Here is a 16,083-nt window from a genome sequence, read left to right as displayed (position 1 = left end):
ACAGTCATGGACAAAGGCACAGAAGCTGAGGTAAAGAATCCTTCAGCCCTCAGAGAAGTTACTCCTGCACCCAGACTTCTCAGGGAGAAGTCCTCTGCCCTCAGTCCCCTTCTTCTGAATACACAGCAGTGGTCATCTGGGTACAATGAATTAGGGACCACGCAGAAAGATGGCCCCAAAGCCTAATGGGCTCTGTGGGCACTGGGCACATTGTGGCAAGGATGAGTGTCAAATGGGAAAGCACACATGTGCATACCCCCCACCCCCCAACAGGAGGGCCACAAAGCCATCAACTTACTGCCATCGTAGTTGAGCGTGGCGAAGTTGGCCTGCTTTTCTGCACAGCCAGCACTGTTGCACACCCGCATCTGCAGCTCATACCAGGTGGCTTCCTGCAGGTCATACAGGATGTAGGACTTGGAGAGAGAGGTCCGCTGAGCTGTCGTCCAGACTGTGGTCCCAAAAGGCCTGTACTCAAGTGTGAAGGAGGTGATGGGGCAGCCGCCATCATTCCAGCCGATGAGGTTCAGCCTCACACGTGTGGTGTTGACACTGGCAAAGAGTTCCTGCTCCTTAGAGAACTGGGGCTCTGAGGGAGATGCAGTGAGGTCAGCTCGTGGCCAAGCAGATGGGTGCCCTACCGGGACTCCTGCATTTCCCTGGGCCATTTTCTCCATTAGCCCAAGACCTCAGATCAAATCCAAGTCATAGACCACTTGCAATTTGTCCACTGTTAATGGAGACTCCATGGACCAACAGGCTTTCTCAGCCATAATGACCCAAGTATGAGTGGGAGAACTTTGTGGGTATTTGTGTATATCACAGAGTTCAGGGAGAACAGGGTTGTCTTTCACATATGGAGTCCCTTAGTGATTCACATGCTGCGTTTTGTGTGTGTGTGTAGGAGGGGTGGCAACCATTTCTATTCTCAGGTGGGTGTACCTGACTCCAGAGAAAGGCAGAGTTGGATTTGGAACATATTTTTGGGACTCAATTCCCTACTAACCATGCATCCCATGGGCCTAATGGATATAATTCTGTATAAACCAACTTTTGTCACTGGAACTATACTGCTAGTTATCCAAAACGCAGACACTGGACCCAAACACCATCCCTCCCTCTCCTGCCATCTGAGCCCATCCCCTGCATCCCCCAATGAAATCTGTGAAGACCTCACTCCACCCGCTTTCTGCACTTACATACAGCTACATCCTTCCTCTTTTTTTGGCATTTCCCGGCTGCTCTTTTCACCTCTGGGTACCATTTCCTGAGGTTCATCTACTGTTATTTTAGGTGACAAAAAAACAACCCAACTCATGCTGAAGTGTTAACTCTCTGAGCCACTTCCTGCCTGAAAAGTGCAGCCCATGAGGCAAAACATATGAAAATTGGATGGATCAGGATATGGGGGTGACTAAGAGAGAAGTTCATCCAGAGAAGGGCAATGGGGACAAATGCCACATTTCATGCTGCTCAACCTTGGTACTCTTGTTGGTACCAATACCCTTTCTCTTTTGTTTAAAAAACATTTGTATTAGCATATATTAATTGTACAAAGGGGTTTCATTGTCATATTTCCATTCATACATATCATGTACTTTGATCAAATTCACCCCCTCTATTTGATTTCCAAGTGACGCTTTTCTTTGAACTACAAATGAAATAATGGGATGGAGAGCCAGAACGCTCACTGCATAAGAGCCAGGCAGCTTATCCTGCCATGACACCGCCTGGCCCATGTTAGAAATAGGCAAACATGCAAATGTATGATGAGTCTTTTAGGGCTCTGGATTGACAAATGGGCATCCATACCTTTTCCCAGTGTTTTGGCCTCTATAATCTCACTGATGCGCCCGGGCCCCACTCCATTCTGGGCCGTAAGCGTGAACTTATACCAAGTTCCGCACTTCAGATTCTCCAGACGGTAAGAACGCTCACTGGGGCTGATGGGGAAGCTCCCCCACTGCTCGCTGTTGTCCTCAGAGTACTGCAGGATGTAACCTTCAGAACACAAGACACGTCCAAATGAGCTGCCTTCGCTCTTCACCGAGATCTGACTGAGGTTTGCATTTTATGCAGGTAATGGGAAGAATAGTTCTTTGAGTGGGAACGTCTCTGAAGAGTACTCTTTAAATCTTCCTGCTTCTGGGAGTTTTACCCCAGGGCTGTGATGAACTGATAAGCAAGGTTCTTATGCCACACCAGTGCAAATAGAACCGCTTGTCTGCTTTTTCCCCTTTAAAGCCATTTTGGACAGCAGGGAATGAATGCTAAGTCTCTTAGTAGACTGTGTCTGAACACTTGGGTACCAGCATAGGCTGAAGTTGAGTAATTTTTGAAAGAATCAAAGCTGTGGATGAGGGAATGTTACCCATGGGAAGAGGATTGGGAGTCTCCTTGGTTACTCCCATCCCTGTACTACTTGGCTGACAGTCACCATCACTAGAGAAATCAGCTCCAATTCCTGAAGCCATCCCAGCGTGGGATGCTAACCTGGCTTCTTATTGGTGGGAACAGTTCTTCCAGCATTACTTTCTCTGCATTACCGCTGCGCCTCCTACTTTTACAACTACCAACAGCAATTGTCCACTGGCTAGCACTGGCCTGAGCTCTTTGCTTATGCTGCCTCACGCAATGCCATGAAATACTTACTATCCTGTAGTACAGAGGAAGACACCAAGGTCCAGAGCGTTCTAGTGATGTCTCATTAGGTCCCTTAAGAAAGATTCAAATCCCACCATCTTTCTGAAGCCCTTGTCCTCTGCGCTATCATCACTGTTATCTGCAATCACCTTTCTAGGAGTAAACGTGTCCTCTCTTCTGTGTCGTGTCTCCTGAACACTCATGGCCATGTAGCCTAGGACTAGCCTGCCTGGTGCCTGGTGTCCTGGTCTTAATGGGGCATTTTCAATCCTGCCATGGGGAACTCCATTTTTAACAAAAGCAAAGCACTTCTCACCCTCCACACTTCAGTGTCTCCTTACCTCACCCCACCACCTGCATTTAGTGCTCTTCAGACCCATCACACAGGGGTCACACACTCTGCTTCCTCCTTCTGGGGTCAGGTCAGTTTCTTCCTACTCCTTCCATTCCTCTGTCCCCTTAGGCTCTGTGGAGCCATGGGCCCCACCTTGCTGAATCCCATTTTCTTTCCTTTGTGCTCCTCAAAACTCTTTCTAGTGTGCCTAAGACACTTATGCACCCTGTGTTTTGCTCACAACCCTGCACTCCAGCTGTCTCGTGTCCTGGGGACATTATCTAAGTCACCTCCATCCCCATGTGATGGGTCCACAATGTTCCCTGCTATTCCCCTGAGTGACGTCAGCATCCACCAGTGTGGGTGTGCCTGCCTTATGATGGCTTCCAGTGCCCATGGCTGAGGCCACCATTGTATGTCACTGCTGCCTGTCAGGGTGTCCTGTTACCTGCGTCTTGGAAACTCTTCATCAATAAAACTGCCTTGTCTCTAAGACCTTCTGCCCTGACATCCTTCTTGTCCTCTCCATCCTGTTTACAGAATCCAGGTTCTTTTTGTGATCTGTAGAAGTTTCTCGCCAGCCCTTGTAGAGCACTTCAGGGAGGAGTCTAGTCTCCCTCATTCTTCCCTAAATGGAGGCCACATTTATCTTGCCAGTCACCAGCTTTGGGGACCTGTGATCCACTCCTCTCCCCAGCTGCCCAGCATCACATCAGTAAGTAATAAAGTTGTAATAATTGTGACCACTACAATGTGTGCTGTGTGACTGCAGCTGGGTGCTCCCGGCTGCTTAGCAGTGATGTTTTGTTCATCTCCTAATGACTCCCTGTGCATGTCACGTGGCAGCTGTTACCAATCTGTCCCACGTTTCTCAAACCCACAGACACAGCTTCATCCCTAATCATCCAGCTATTTTTAAAAAGTAACCTCACCTTTTTCTTTCCTATAAAAAAAGAAGCTTCCCCCTCCAGCCAGTGGAGTGCTGATAACTGTCTACCAACTGGCTCTTGGAGAAAAAGAGAAAAGCTCGTTTTGTAGCACTTCTGATATCCAAGGTGTGTGACTTCTCCCCAGTGTGGCTGCAGAGCAAGATGCTGGAAAAGACAGGACACCTTGCCTACAGGAGCCGGAAGGAGGTGGCTGTAGCTTTCTATGGGTCCATCCTACAGGGTCTCCATTTGTCCACTTGTCTTCTCATTCTTCCTTGGCTCCCAGGAGACATGGGGGTCCCCTGCCTTTGGAGCCTAACCCTATCCTCTCTCACCTTCCCAGGGCTGTTTATGTGACTCAGTCCTTGTCCTTACACATCTTGTGCCTCTTCCTCAGGACAAACTCCCTTTCTTTGTGCACAGGTGCTCAGAATGACTCTCTAGCTCCACTTAGGCCAAAACGATCGTGGCACCTCATTCCTGAGTACCTGGCTTGCTCCTGCTTTTCTACTGCTTGATCAATGCAATCACTTTGCACATAGGTTTCTTCCCATCCCAAGTCCAGTCCTCTTGTCTCTGATCACTTAAGTCAGAACAGTAACTGGGGTTACTTGAAGGATTGATTCAGTGTTCACAAATTGGAGGAGAAACAATACCCAAAATCTTAGGAGAGAGTACCAAATTTTTTTCTTTTCTTTTGTTAATATTTCACTCAGACTAGATATACCAGATTCTTTTGTGAATGGGACTCATTGGATAAATAATTTGAGTTTCAACAAATATCCTACAAATATCTGTATAGTTTTTTGCTTAGGCAATGGTGTAATTAATTATATGATGTATGGGGGGTGGAGAACAGACTAACACAACAATTATTTGATGAAGATGTGTCACTTATTGGCCAGTAGATCATACATGCAATCCATCAGCGTCTGTGGGCAGCCTGAGTCTGATTACCTCTGATAGAACTGCCCCCATTGTCTCCAGGGAGCCAGGAAAGAGTGATGGAGGACGATGTGGTTTTGGATACAGTAAGCCGAGGTTGATCCGGTGGAACTAGAGAGGAAACAGGTTTTAGAAAACAAGAATTAGTTTCTCACACCTTTAATCTTCTGTAACAGTCATTTACCAAATCATTCTTAACAGCCATTTATTAAATACGTGTTTTAGGTTGCCAAAATATGCAATTCACTCCTGTCAAAATGTCTATTTCATTGATATCCTGGGCTAAAGAGATAGAACAGAGTGAATCTATTATTTGAGGAAAATTCAACCACATTTCTCCTTGGATTTATATCTAACTCATTTCCCCACAACTCCTTGAATTTCTGATTTGCTAATCACTACATGTTCTTTAAACTTACTAAGGATGAGTGCATTATGTTACTCTGAATTTCAGCTGTGAAATTCAAGAGCAAAAGATAAATGATACCCACTTAGTTGTTCTGCTTTCCTCAGAAAAGTGAAGGGGGAGAAGAGAAGAAGAGTTAAAAAATTCCTCATATTAACCAGGTGCAGCGGTACCTGCCTGTAATTCCAGCTACTTGGAAAGCATAGGCAGGAGGATTAAGAGTTTAGGACTGGTCTGGGCGAAGTTCCATCTCAAAAACAAAATACAAACAAAAGTGCTGGGGACACGGACCGGGTGGCAGAGTACTTGCGTTTGTGGGGACCTGGGTCCTCTACGTTATCACAAACAAACCCCAAAACGCTTTTTTAAGCTACCTCCCCAGGACACAACACACACACACACACACACACACACACACACACACACACACACACGTACACACACTCAGCTCTGAAATGAAAGGTGTGCCACTGAGCTGCAACCCACAGCTAAACACTCATGCAAGGCCTGAAGGACACACGCACTTCTGAACAGGGGGCTCTGAGGACAGAAGCACTGAAGAAATTCAGAATCAAGACATCCAGAATGTTGGAAAGCCTCTCTCAAAATACCTTCTCTTTTCCTGTTATGCACAAGAAAAAAGCCCATCTCTTTAGAATCATAATACATTATCTTCCAAAATGCCCTGGATTCTCCTGACTTCAATTAACTTGAAATTCAAGATCGTGTTCACGGTATTTGTTAATATATACAGTTCCCTCCTCCCTTCCAATCCCACGGAGAACAGTATTGATTTTATTTTTATTTGCTGCAGTCTGTTCATGTGATGAAACCTAAATCCTAAGAAGCACGTGGTTTGACTTTATTGTAGTAAAACATTATCATACACCTAAATCGGAACACAGGCAATGGCTGTTTGAGCTTAATTTTAGTATGACAGTCTTTAGAGATGAATTTTTTATATTTTGTGTATAGATAGATAGATAGGAACAGTTAAATACCTTGCTTTAGATGCACAGTTAACTAGTATAACAATACACTTAGAGTTTCAGTGAGTGCCCTTTATATATTCATATATACATACTCATAAATTGCATACAAAATTGATTTAATTAGAAGGCATAAAGATCACTGTGCAAAATTATTTTTCATTTGTTCTTTTTCAGTAACATACTCAAATTGGTGGAAGTTACTACAAGGGCTCTTTTAGAGACATTCACAGACTATTAGGTGTTTTATATGCAAAAATAATACACTGCATATATTATCTCTGGAGTTGTGAGTGCTCCTATCTTCTGTGATTTCTTTAATTATATTTTCCAAAATGAACATAACTTTTTTTTGCAACATGAAAATAGCAATTAGCTCTTTCTAAAGGCAGTTTTTTATGTTTGTTTGATTTTACTCTTGGCATGCGTGCACAATATACCATTCAAGAGAGTCCCCACATTGTATACCTTGGACTTGTAAATTTAAAATAATCTCATCGGATCCCCAGTTGTTGTTGGCGACACAGCTGTAGTAGCCCGAGTCCTCTGCCTTCACCGTGCGGATGATGAAGCTGCCATTGCTGAAGATGCTTCTGCGCCCATCAATCGTCACGAGGCTGGGTGTCCCGTTACTACCTCACAGGAAGAAGAATGCACAGATTAAAGAAATTACAACCCACATTAGCTGAGGTTGGGGAGAAGCACCAAGCCTTTCTCACAAGCAAACGACACATTTGCAAGCTTACTACTTCCTGCATTATGAAAGAATTAAACAATGATTATATGATAAAAGTCATCCAATAGCCTGTTTTTTTTCACTGTAAAGAGCTACTATGTGGAAACTAGATCTGTATCGAGGATCTGGTTCTGGCTTGATCCATGGTCCAGTGCCAATCAATGACTGCCCAGGCCCGAGGGTCTCTTTTTTTCACTGCTCTGGAGACTTTTTCTTCGTGGAAATTCTGGGAAACCTTTCTGTGGGCAGGAGGGCCAGTTCAATGAAATCATACAGGGCAATCTAGGCCTTGTGACCATGCACACATTCACTTAAAACCACTATTCTCAATGAACTTGACGTTAAACCATGAAATGTGGCATCTCAAGAAGGCAGTGAGTTGATGGTCATATGAAGAGTTCCTTGTCATAACTACCACAGCCTGAGTGGCAGATTGTCCCATTGGCTGGGCCCATTTCTGCACCAGGCAGAAAGCCATCTGGACCCCAGAAGCTTAAGAATTTTCTTTGGATTAACCAATTTTAAATTCAATGAGAGCATTGGTCACTGGAACCACCCCGTTATTTCAATAGTTTATGCTTTTAAGTACTTTCGTTTGAAAATAGCCACCCTTCAGAATCCATTATATCAAATCTTTATGCTCATTAGCGAGTTCCCAAGCTTTTATTTATATCTAATTCCTTCCTATGAATAGAGATAAAGCACTTTTAAGAGACATATGGACAGAATACATCTCACCCACTCTCTCCCTTCTACTTTGGCTGCTATTACTTTCATAATTACTATTAAGAATGGAAAATCAGTTTTGATATCAGCAGTCTTAATGTATTACATTTCTTAAAGTTATTTCATAGAGCATTGAGTTAGGATTTGATGGCTCGTTATCTCTGAAGAGGAAGACACAGGTAGCTGGGCATCTTGTTTCAGTTATGTAGAAAATTTGACAGACAAGGCACAGCAGGCTTCACAGTGATTATTGGATTGGTTGCCTTATTTTCCTCACAGGCATTCTCATACATTCAAGGTCTGGATTCACAGAGAATGGATGCAATATATCAGAGTCTTTGGCGCTATAACTGAGATTTCTGCCCCACTCTCAGAAGAGAGCTAAGATTCCATGAATTTCCATCATTACCCACAAATTAGACCACCAGACCAAATCCAAGTCTGTCTGACATGCAGTCTGAGGGTTCACTAAAGGCATACATTGGGTTACTGGTTACCTGTCTTTCATCCATTTTACTGCTGGTGAGGGGTCCCCAACAGCTTTACAAGGCAAGACGATGTCTTTCATCCATGGAGTAGTCACTGTCCCACTGAAGGTGAGGATTCGTGCAGGAGCTACAACACCAAAAGTGCAGAAGCCTGGTTATTCCACAAACTCATCTGCACAGAGGCAGGGTGACCTTTCCCAACAGAACACCACCTCCAAATGGCAACTGAAGCCAATTAATGTTCCAGGTGTCAAGGCTGTTCCGTGGAGTCTGTGTTTTAAGGGATTTCCATTGTAAGAGCATACAAACCCTCATTGCAGTATTTTTTTTCCTTCTACTGACCAAACATGAAGAGCCCAAATTAAATATTTGGAGCTTTATAAACCAAGAAACTCTGAGTTGTGTTTTCTATGAGCCCAATTATTTTTCAGCGTGTTTATGAAGCAATTCTTCTCAGTACCAAACTGCACATTAAAATATACTTTTAATATCTGAGAGGATAGACAATAAAAACATAAAGCCAAGTAGACAGGAAGAAGTAAACTGGACTGACTTCTATTTATCAACTGCATGGTATTTTCCTGGCTTTATGCTATCAGGTTGATCTTCAGTATACACATTAAGGAAAACAGCATTTTCAGAGTGGCCCTCTTGAAGAGCTGCCGTTGCTTGGGACAGTGAGTCAGATGCTCAAACAGCAGCTTCTTCTAGGAGCATCTGGCATGGGTGTGGCCCCAGTGGACGGAGACCAGAAAGTCCAGGTGAACCTGCCTGAGATGGGGCATCCTTGAAGACCAGGGTGGCCAATGGTGACAGATTCTTTATGCTGCCTCCTTGGGTGGGTTGTAGAGTTGGCAGAGACAAAAGACACAAGTCTCTCTAGGAAAGCAATCTGCGCACCCCCCTTTGGCCATTTATTGCCCACCATTCTCTTGTCATGAACCAGGAGGCAGAGCCTGATCTCCAATTTTATTTCAGCCAACATGCTTGGTCATGCCATGGGGGCTGGAGATGGAGAAGAACTGCGCCCCTGTCAGAGCACAGCCTGGCTAGATGCACATACATGGGGACCACAGGTGGAGGGCAGTGTCCATCTGATTCTGAACTCAGAAAAATGGGACTATGTTGGGACCCCTTCATCATTTTGGGTTTAGAGGTTGACATTGGTAAAAGCAGGCTTGCCAGGAAGGCTCTAGAGAGCCAGTGAAGGTGGAGTTATCAGAATCAAGTTATTATGGAGTCATTCTGGGATAGCACACCAGATCCTGTTCTATTTCTGCTGTCCTGGGCACAGTGGGAAGGAGCAGAGAGAAACAGTAAATGTCAGAGGGCTCAGAAACTTGGCTTTTCATAGGGTGGCAGGAAATGTTGCAGCAAAACTGGCCATATTTGAAGTAACTTCTGACTGAGGGAGAGCACTAAGGCAGGGGTCACTTTATCAGTTGACATTTCTGATTTTACATCCTGATAACAAGACCCTGGTCAGAAGCATCAGGTGTCTGGTGCTGGTGGCTTTTGGCATTTGTTTTTCAATCTCTTCAGACTATTCTTTACTTTTGAAGGATAAATATATTTTACATCCAAACTCAGAAGCTATGTACACATTGAAATGTCTGAATGCATGAAAACAAAATTGTACAGATGAATAATTTATTGTATTTAATTCATTCTAATATGTCTACCTTTTTACTTTAGCTCAGTCTGGTCTATTTGAAGCCTATTGATTCTATTCCATTGTAGTTACTTACTATGCTGGCCCTCAGTGCTTCAATTAATTCTAGGAATCAGTAATTCTAAAAACACAACCTAGAATTACTTCATCTTCAAGCCCAATACACCCTGTTTCTAGAGCTAATCTGGTTTGAGGCAATTGGAATTTCAAGGATCCTAGCCTGGAATTCCATGTCTGAACGCCAGAATATACCAGACCTGAGGCTCTCTTTCTCTCTCTTTGTTATACTTCAGTTTGAATTCAGGTCCTCATGTGAGACCCATGGTCCTCAATCTGGAGCAGGCAGAAGAATCACCTAGAATCTGAAAATGCAGATTCCCTCCTACCCTTATGGGTGCAGTGGCTCTTTGTTGGGTTCTGGGAGTCTGTATTTTACAAACACCATGTATGATTCAGATAAGAACCTTTTTTGTGTGTGTGCTACTGGGGTTTGAACTCAGGGCTTTCACCTTGAGCCACTCCACCAGCCCTATTTTTGTGATGGGTTTTTTTGAGATAGGGTCTTGTGAACTATTTGCCCTGGATGGCTTTGAACTGTGATTCTCCTGATCTCTGCCTCCTGAGTAGCTAGGATTATAGGATTATAACACCAGCAACCACACTGATAAGAATCTTTAGTCCATCTGTAACCTGGATGTCCCCTCTGATTCCGGTCTGTTCTCAGCCTGTGGCTGGGCTCTCTGCCTACGCCTGCTCTGGACTACTTCCTGGGATGGGATTCTTGCAGGACTGGCTCTCTGTTTCCATTCAACCACTTCATCCATAGAAACAGTGGGTGTCTTCCTCAGCCTAGGTTTGGATTTTAGACACCACTCCCTGCTGACAGAGTCCTGTTGGCTGCTTCTACCTTCCATATCTCCATGATAACCATTTTCTTTGGTGTCCCCACCTCTCAAGGTTGGGCTGAGTAGGGCTCTGGGTAGTGGTTGCCAGATTGAACATTGCTCCATCCTTGAGGTGTTCCCTAGCTCAGCCCCTTTTCAGAAAGCCTGTCTAGATCCACTCTAACATCTGAAGGACCTCTCTTGAGCATGGGAAGCTGGTCATTTCTGGGGAAAATTATGCAACAGAGCATTGGGGACCACTGAACACTAACAGTCCCCTTCCTCCACTGGGCTCTCAGCACCCTCTGTCAGACCTACTGCTCCTTTAGTAAGTTCCCTCCCGCTTCCCGGCAGTGAGCATTTCCTATGCCCTGCCACCCCGTCTCTAGTTTCTGACTCCCTCCACCATCCCAAATTGCCTAACTTTTTAGAGAATACAGAGAACATTGGCTGGGAGCCCTGCATTTCCTGCCACTAAATCTATAGTTGTGTTTTCTCCTCCCTACCTCAGTCCTGTGGTCACTGGCTCTTGTTCCTTCTGCCTCTGCTGGGGTCTTCCCATTACCTCTTTCTCTCTCTCTCTCTTTCTCTGATAGCAGAGATAATGGAACAGAAGGAAAACCAGAGCCTTCTCTTGATAAGCCTGCCCTTGTTCCAGTCTTTTCTATCTATCACTTCTAGGTTCTGTATGCACCAAGAGTACTCTGTACAGTGGGTCCACTCCTCACCTCCCGCCCCCTTTCTCACCTTCCCAGCTTACTTCTACCAGCCCCTCCCCTCCTCACCCCTCGAAAGCTGCTCTCAGGAAGGTCAGCAAGGTCCACTAGGTGGCCAAGCCCATGGACGTTTCTAGCTTTGTTTCTCTCGACCTTCCTGACAGCAGCTGCCTCTGCTGACATCCTCACCTTTTGGACACATCTGTCTTGAATTCCCATCCTGAACCCCTCCTAGATCTCCATCTCTGGATTTCACCCTTCTCTGCCTGTTTGTACTGCTCTCCTCAGATCTTTAAGAAGCAAGGTACCTGACTGTGATGAAAGTGGAATTTCCTTGGGAAAATGCCCTGCGGTGATTTTCATCTACTCTAAGGGGTTATAGGGGCTCCTTTTCCTAATTTTCCCAGACACTTTGAGTTGTAAAGCCACTCACCCTTACTGCCGTGCTCAATTCTAGGAGGAGTCTTTTTTCTGAAGGGCACAAAAGCCCAGGGCCAGCTAGCAGCAAAGACCCTGTTTCTTGAGTGCAATGTGGCCTCTGGTTTACCTGGTTTTTAGAGCATTGTAAGCCTTCTTGCAGCTACAGACTTTGAACCAGAGGAATTACCATGGGAAACAAAGCCCTGACCACTGTGATTGTCACCTTTGGCCACTGGCTCCACGGTGATAATCTCGCTGCTGTTGCCTCTGCCAGCTGAAGTCACAGCCACTACCCAGACGCTGTACTGACGGTTCCGACTCAGGTTAGGAATTCTGTAGGAAAATGAGTCAGGGGAGGCTTCAAACTCGCTGATCACCTGTGAGAGGAGACATAAACATTCCCACATTCAAAGAAGCAAGGGCACCAATGGATTTCCTAAAAGAATGATTATTGGCATGTTACCTACCATAACAAACAAAAGTCACTGCTGACCACCCTCTCAAAAGTCAGATTTGCAATATGAAGCATAACGAGTAAATGTAGGCCACCCATCTTCCGCATTTCTCCCTGAAGGAGCCTCAAGAGCCACCAGTGAGTAATTTAACCCTTAAATTATGGGCCGCAGCTCTCTGTTTTTGGTCAAGTTGAAGTTATAAGAACTAGACTTACTATACCATCTGAAATAACCAAAGAGCACACAGAATATATGAAACACTGTCTTTAAAGGTATGGTGTGTGGATGATGTCTCAGTGATTGCTGAAAGATGGAGAACAAATGAGGTAAACCTTGCAATTGCAAGGATTTTATATTTTGGGGAGGGGTTTCAGGCCATAGCACATGGAAGGGGACTGCGAAGGAGTCCAGCAGCCTCTCTAGCTCAGGAGACAGTACTGAGAGACTGGAAAGAAGTGAGAGTTCACAGGACAGACAGCATCACAGAGAGAAGTCCAGCGACCTGAAGAGGGCCTTCCTTGTGTGTGCAGCTGAGTAGATCTGTGCATGCATGGAGGAAACAACCTGAGGCCAAGGAAACAACCTGCAAGGACTGAAGGTCCCAGTGCTCAGTGCTCAGTGCTCACAAGGGTCAGGAATTGTGCCCATTCCCACCAGCCAGACTGAACATTAAGGTCGTGGGACACTGGCTATAGTACATAAAGGTTTAACGTCCAAAGTGTGGAGTAATTAGCTAAGGACTGACTATCGTTCCAGTCTGCCTAACAAATCTTAAAAGCAGGATTCAGAAACATCAAATTATTACTAAGTAAATTAAATGCATCCCAGAATGAAGGTCAAGAGTTAAACTAGGAATTAAATTATCTAGTAACTAGATACAAAGTATTAACCTGCATATCTGTCAACTAATGAATGGATAAACAAAATATGTCATGTCCATTGAGGGTCACTCAGTCATAGAAGGATGAAGTACTGATACATGCTGCAAGGTGAGTAAACCTTGAAAACACTACACTAAATGAAAGAAGACCACAAATTTGTAATTCCCTTTATATGAAATGTGCACAATAGACAAATGATCACAGAGAGAAAGTAGACGAGTGGATGCCAGGGGAAGGGTAGGGAAGGGATGCATAGGGAGTGATTGCTAATGGGTGTGGGTATAATGAAAATATTCTAAAATTAGATAAATATATGAGTTGCATAATTTTGTGAGCATACTGAAACCACTGAATCACACACTTTAAAAGCAGGAATTTTATGGTATGCAAACTACATCTTCATAAAGCTATTATAAAACAAATTCCAGGAATGCCAAAACTTAGGAAAACATGAGTCATAAAGAAGAAGCAATTACATCTATCAAAATTGATTCATAATTGACACAGATACTGGGTTTTTACAAAGTCAATAAAACAGCAATTATAATTTTATCATAGTGACATAACTGCAAATGTTCAAAAGCTTAAGTAGATAAATGAAAGATATTAAAAGACCCAAGTTAAACTAGAGATGAAATTATAATGTGTGAGATTTAAAAAAATGACAGTGGACTAAAATATCTGCAGATTGCATTTTTTAGGGAAAAATTAGTGAACTTGAAGACATACTAACAGATGACACAAAGAAAAAAGAGAATTAAAAAATAACAGAGTCTAGCATACATGTACATTTAGGGAGGCAGGGCAGGAAAAAACATTTGAAGAAGTAATGGCAAAAAATTTCCATATTTGACATAAATTATAAACCCATCAAGCCAAGAATCTCAATGAATTTCATGCACAAAAATATTTTTAAAAAGTATGTCAAGGCATGCCATAATCAAATTGCTCAAGACTAGTGACAGAGGGACAGTCTAAAAAGCACCCAAAAGAAAAGACATGTCCTATCGAGGGGGAGAGGAGGGTGAGGATGACAAAGATAAGGATTGCTGCAGTCACTTAATAAAAACAATACAAGTGAGAAGACAGGGGAGCAACATTTTTTAAATACTCAAAGAGAAAAAATATCAGCCTAAAATTCTACATTCAAAACTTATTTCAAAATGAAAGTGAAATAAAACCTTTTTGAGATACCTAAAGACCCAGAAGAATGGATCATGAGCAGACCCACAACAAGAAATGTGGAGGGAAGCCCATCCCACAGGAGAAAGATACAGCAGAAATACAGAACCCTGAATGTACAGAAAAGGAAAGGAAAGACTGAAAGGATAACTAGGAGGAGGACAGATAAGATTTTTCTCATTATTTACACTCATTAAAAGAGAGCTCATAGTCAAGAAAATTCATAATAATGTATGCATTTATAACATCATAAAAATAAAATGTCTAACAGTAGTGCAAAGACAGGGAGGGAAATGAAAGTACAGCACTAAAGGGTCGCCATGCTCTAGGTGAGGTATTTAATGTCACTTGACACCAGTGAAATCACAAAATGTGGAGGAAAGTTAAACAAATGAATCAAGCAAAGACGTGAAATGAAATTATAAAAATGTTTACTTAAAGCAGAAAGAATAACAGGGTGAAAACATAGGACAAAAAAAAGCAAGATTATACATGTAAACCTAACACATCAATAATTATATTAAATGTGAGAAGTTTAATACCCCTGAAGATTCAGATGTCAGACCTGATATAAAAGCAAGACTCAACTATATGGCACATACAAGAAATGTATTTCACGTGTAAAAGCACAAATAGGCAAAAAAATGAAAGAAGGAAAAGATATCCCATGACACACTAATCAAAATAAAGCTAGGATTTCTTCTTTCATATTACACAAAGTAGATGTCAGAGTGAAAACTATTACCTGTAATAAAGAAGCCAGTTCCAATGATAAAGCAGTCCTCTTATCAAGAGGACATGAAAGTCCTGAACGCGGGTTTACCTAATAACAAATCTTCAAAATACGTGAAGCAAAACAGGGGGATCTTGGAGGAGAAGTGGACCAAGACCACCCACAGCTCTTCCGTAAGAAGCCAGGGGAAGGAGGCAGGGCTGGTGTCAGGGAAGAGAAGGGTCAGACAGAGTAAATGACTCCCTGAGGCCCCATCCCCAGATGAGAGCAATGCCTCAAGCTCAGTGGTGTGGGACAGGCCCTGTTCTGTTTCCTCATACTCCATGTTGTCACTTGTGAGAGACCAAACTCTCGGAGGAGGAGTTACTTTAACCCTTGTAGTTGTTAAATAAGCTTTCAGTCACTCAGCAGGGTACATGAAGGCACAAGATGAGCAGGAGATTCAAACCTTAACTATATTTCTTGCCATAAAATTCCACCCTTCCTCAATAAAAATGATGCCAAAGGCTTGTTCACTGTCAAATATTTAGCTCCCAGATAAACAGGGTTTGGTGCTTGAGAGAAACCACAGGGCCCTTGCATGGATTCCTCAAAGCCTGCATCATGTCAGCATGTAGTCACACTTGTGGTACGTGTGCACTGCCTCTCTGCCACCCATCCCCACAGACAACTCAGGCCCTGGTTTCCAAAAGTTCAGAGGGAATTTGACTTGTTTCTTGCCAAAACAAAGAGGCAATCCAGAGAGTGTATGCATTTGCATTGTGTGAAGTTCCAAGGCCATGTTTTTGCCAAATTAATTTCACAAAGCTTAATGGTGCACAAATTATAACAAGTGCTCTTCTCAAACACTACGCATCCATGAAACATTAAAATACATTTATGAAATGGAAGATTTTTCCATACAGAGTACATAGATTTTAGTTAAAACTCAATCTGTACCCTAT

At 43.4% G+C, this 16,083-nt stretch overlaps 1 protein-coding gene across 2 annotated transcripts in view; it reads right to left on the bottom strand.

The window, feature by feature from the left end:
* The window catches only part of Dscam (DS cell adhesion molecule), a 657,480-nt gene that overhangs the window by 53,900 nt on the left and 587,497 nt on the right, over positions 1–16,083 (bottom strand). For both annotated transcript variants that reach the window (XM_074072614.1, XM_074072615.1), the window contains exons 21-26: positions 12,112–12,265; positions 8,206–8,323; positions 6,715–6,878; positions 4,864–4,962; positions 1,813–2,001; positions 299–589 (exon numbers count right to left, since the gene is read on the bottom strand). In XM_074072614.1, coding sequence (XP_073928715.1) covers positions 299–589; positions 1,813–2,001; positions 4,864–4,962; positions 6,715–6,878; positions 8,206–8,323; positions 12,112–12,265 — 1,015 coding nt within the window. The remainder of the gene's footprint in view (positions 1–298; positions 590–1,812; positions 2,002–4,863; positions 4,963–6,714; positions 6,879–8,205; positions 8,324–12,111; positions 12,266–16,083) is intronic.

The sequence above is a fragment of the Castor canadensis genome, chromosome 5 (genome assembly GCF_047511655.1).
Source record: "Castor canadensis chromosome 5, mCasCan1.hap1v2, whole genome shotgun sequence".
Taxonomy (NCBI): domain Eukaryota; kingdom Metazoa; phylum Chordata; class Mammalia; order Rodentia; family Castoridae; genus Castor; species Castor canadensis.
This window is presented reverse-complemented; position numbering and strand designations above follow the sequence as displayed.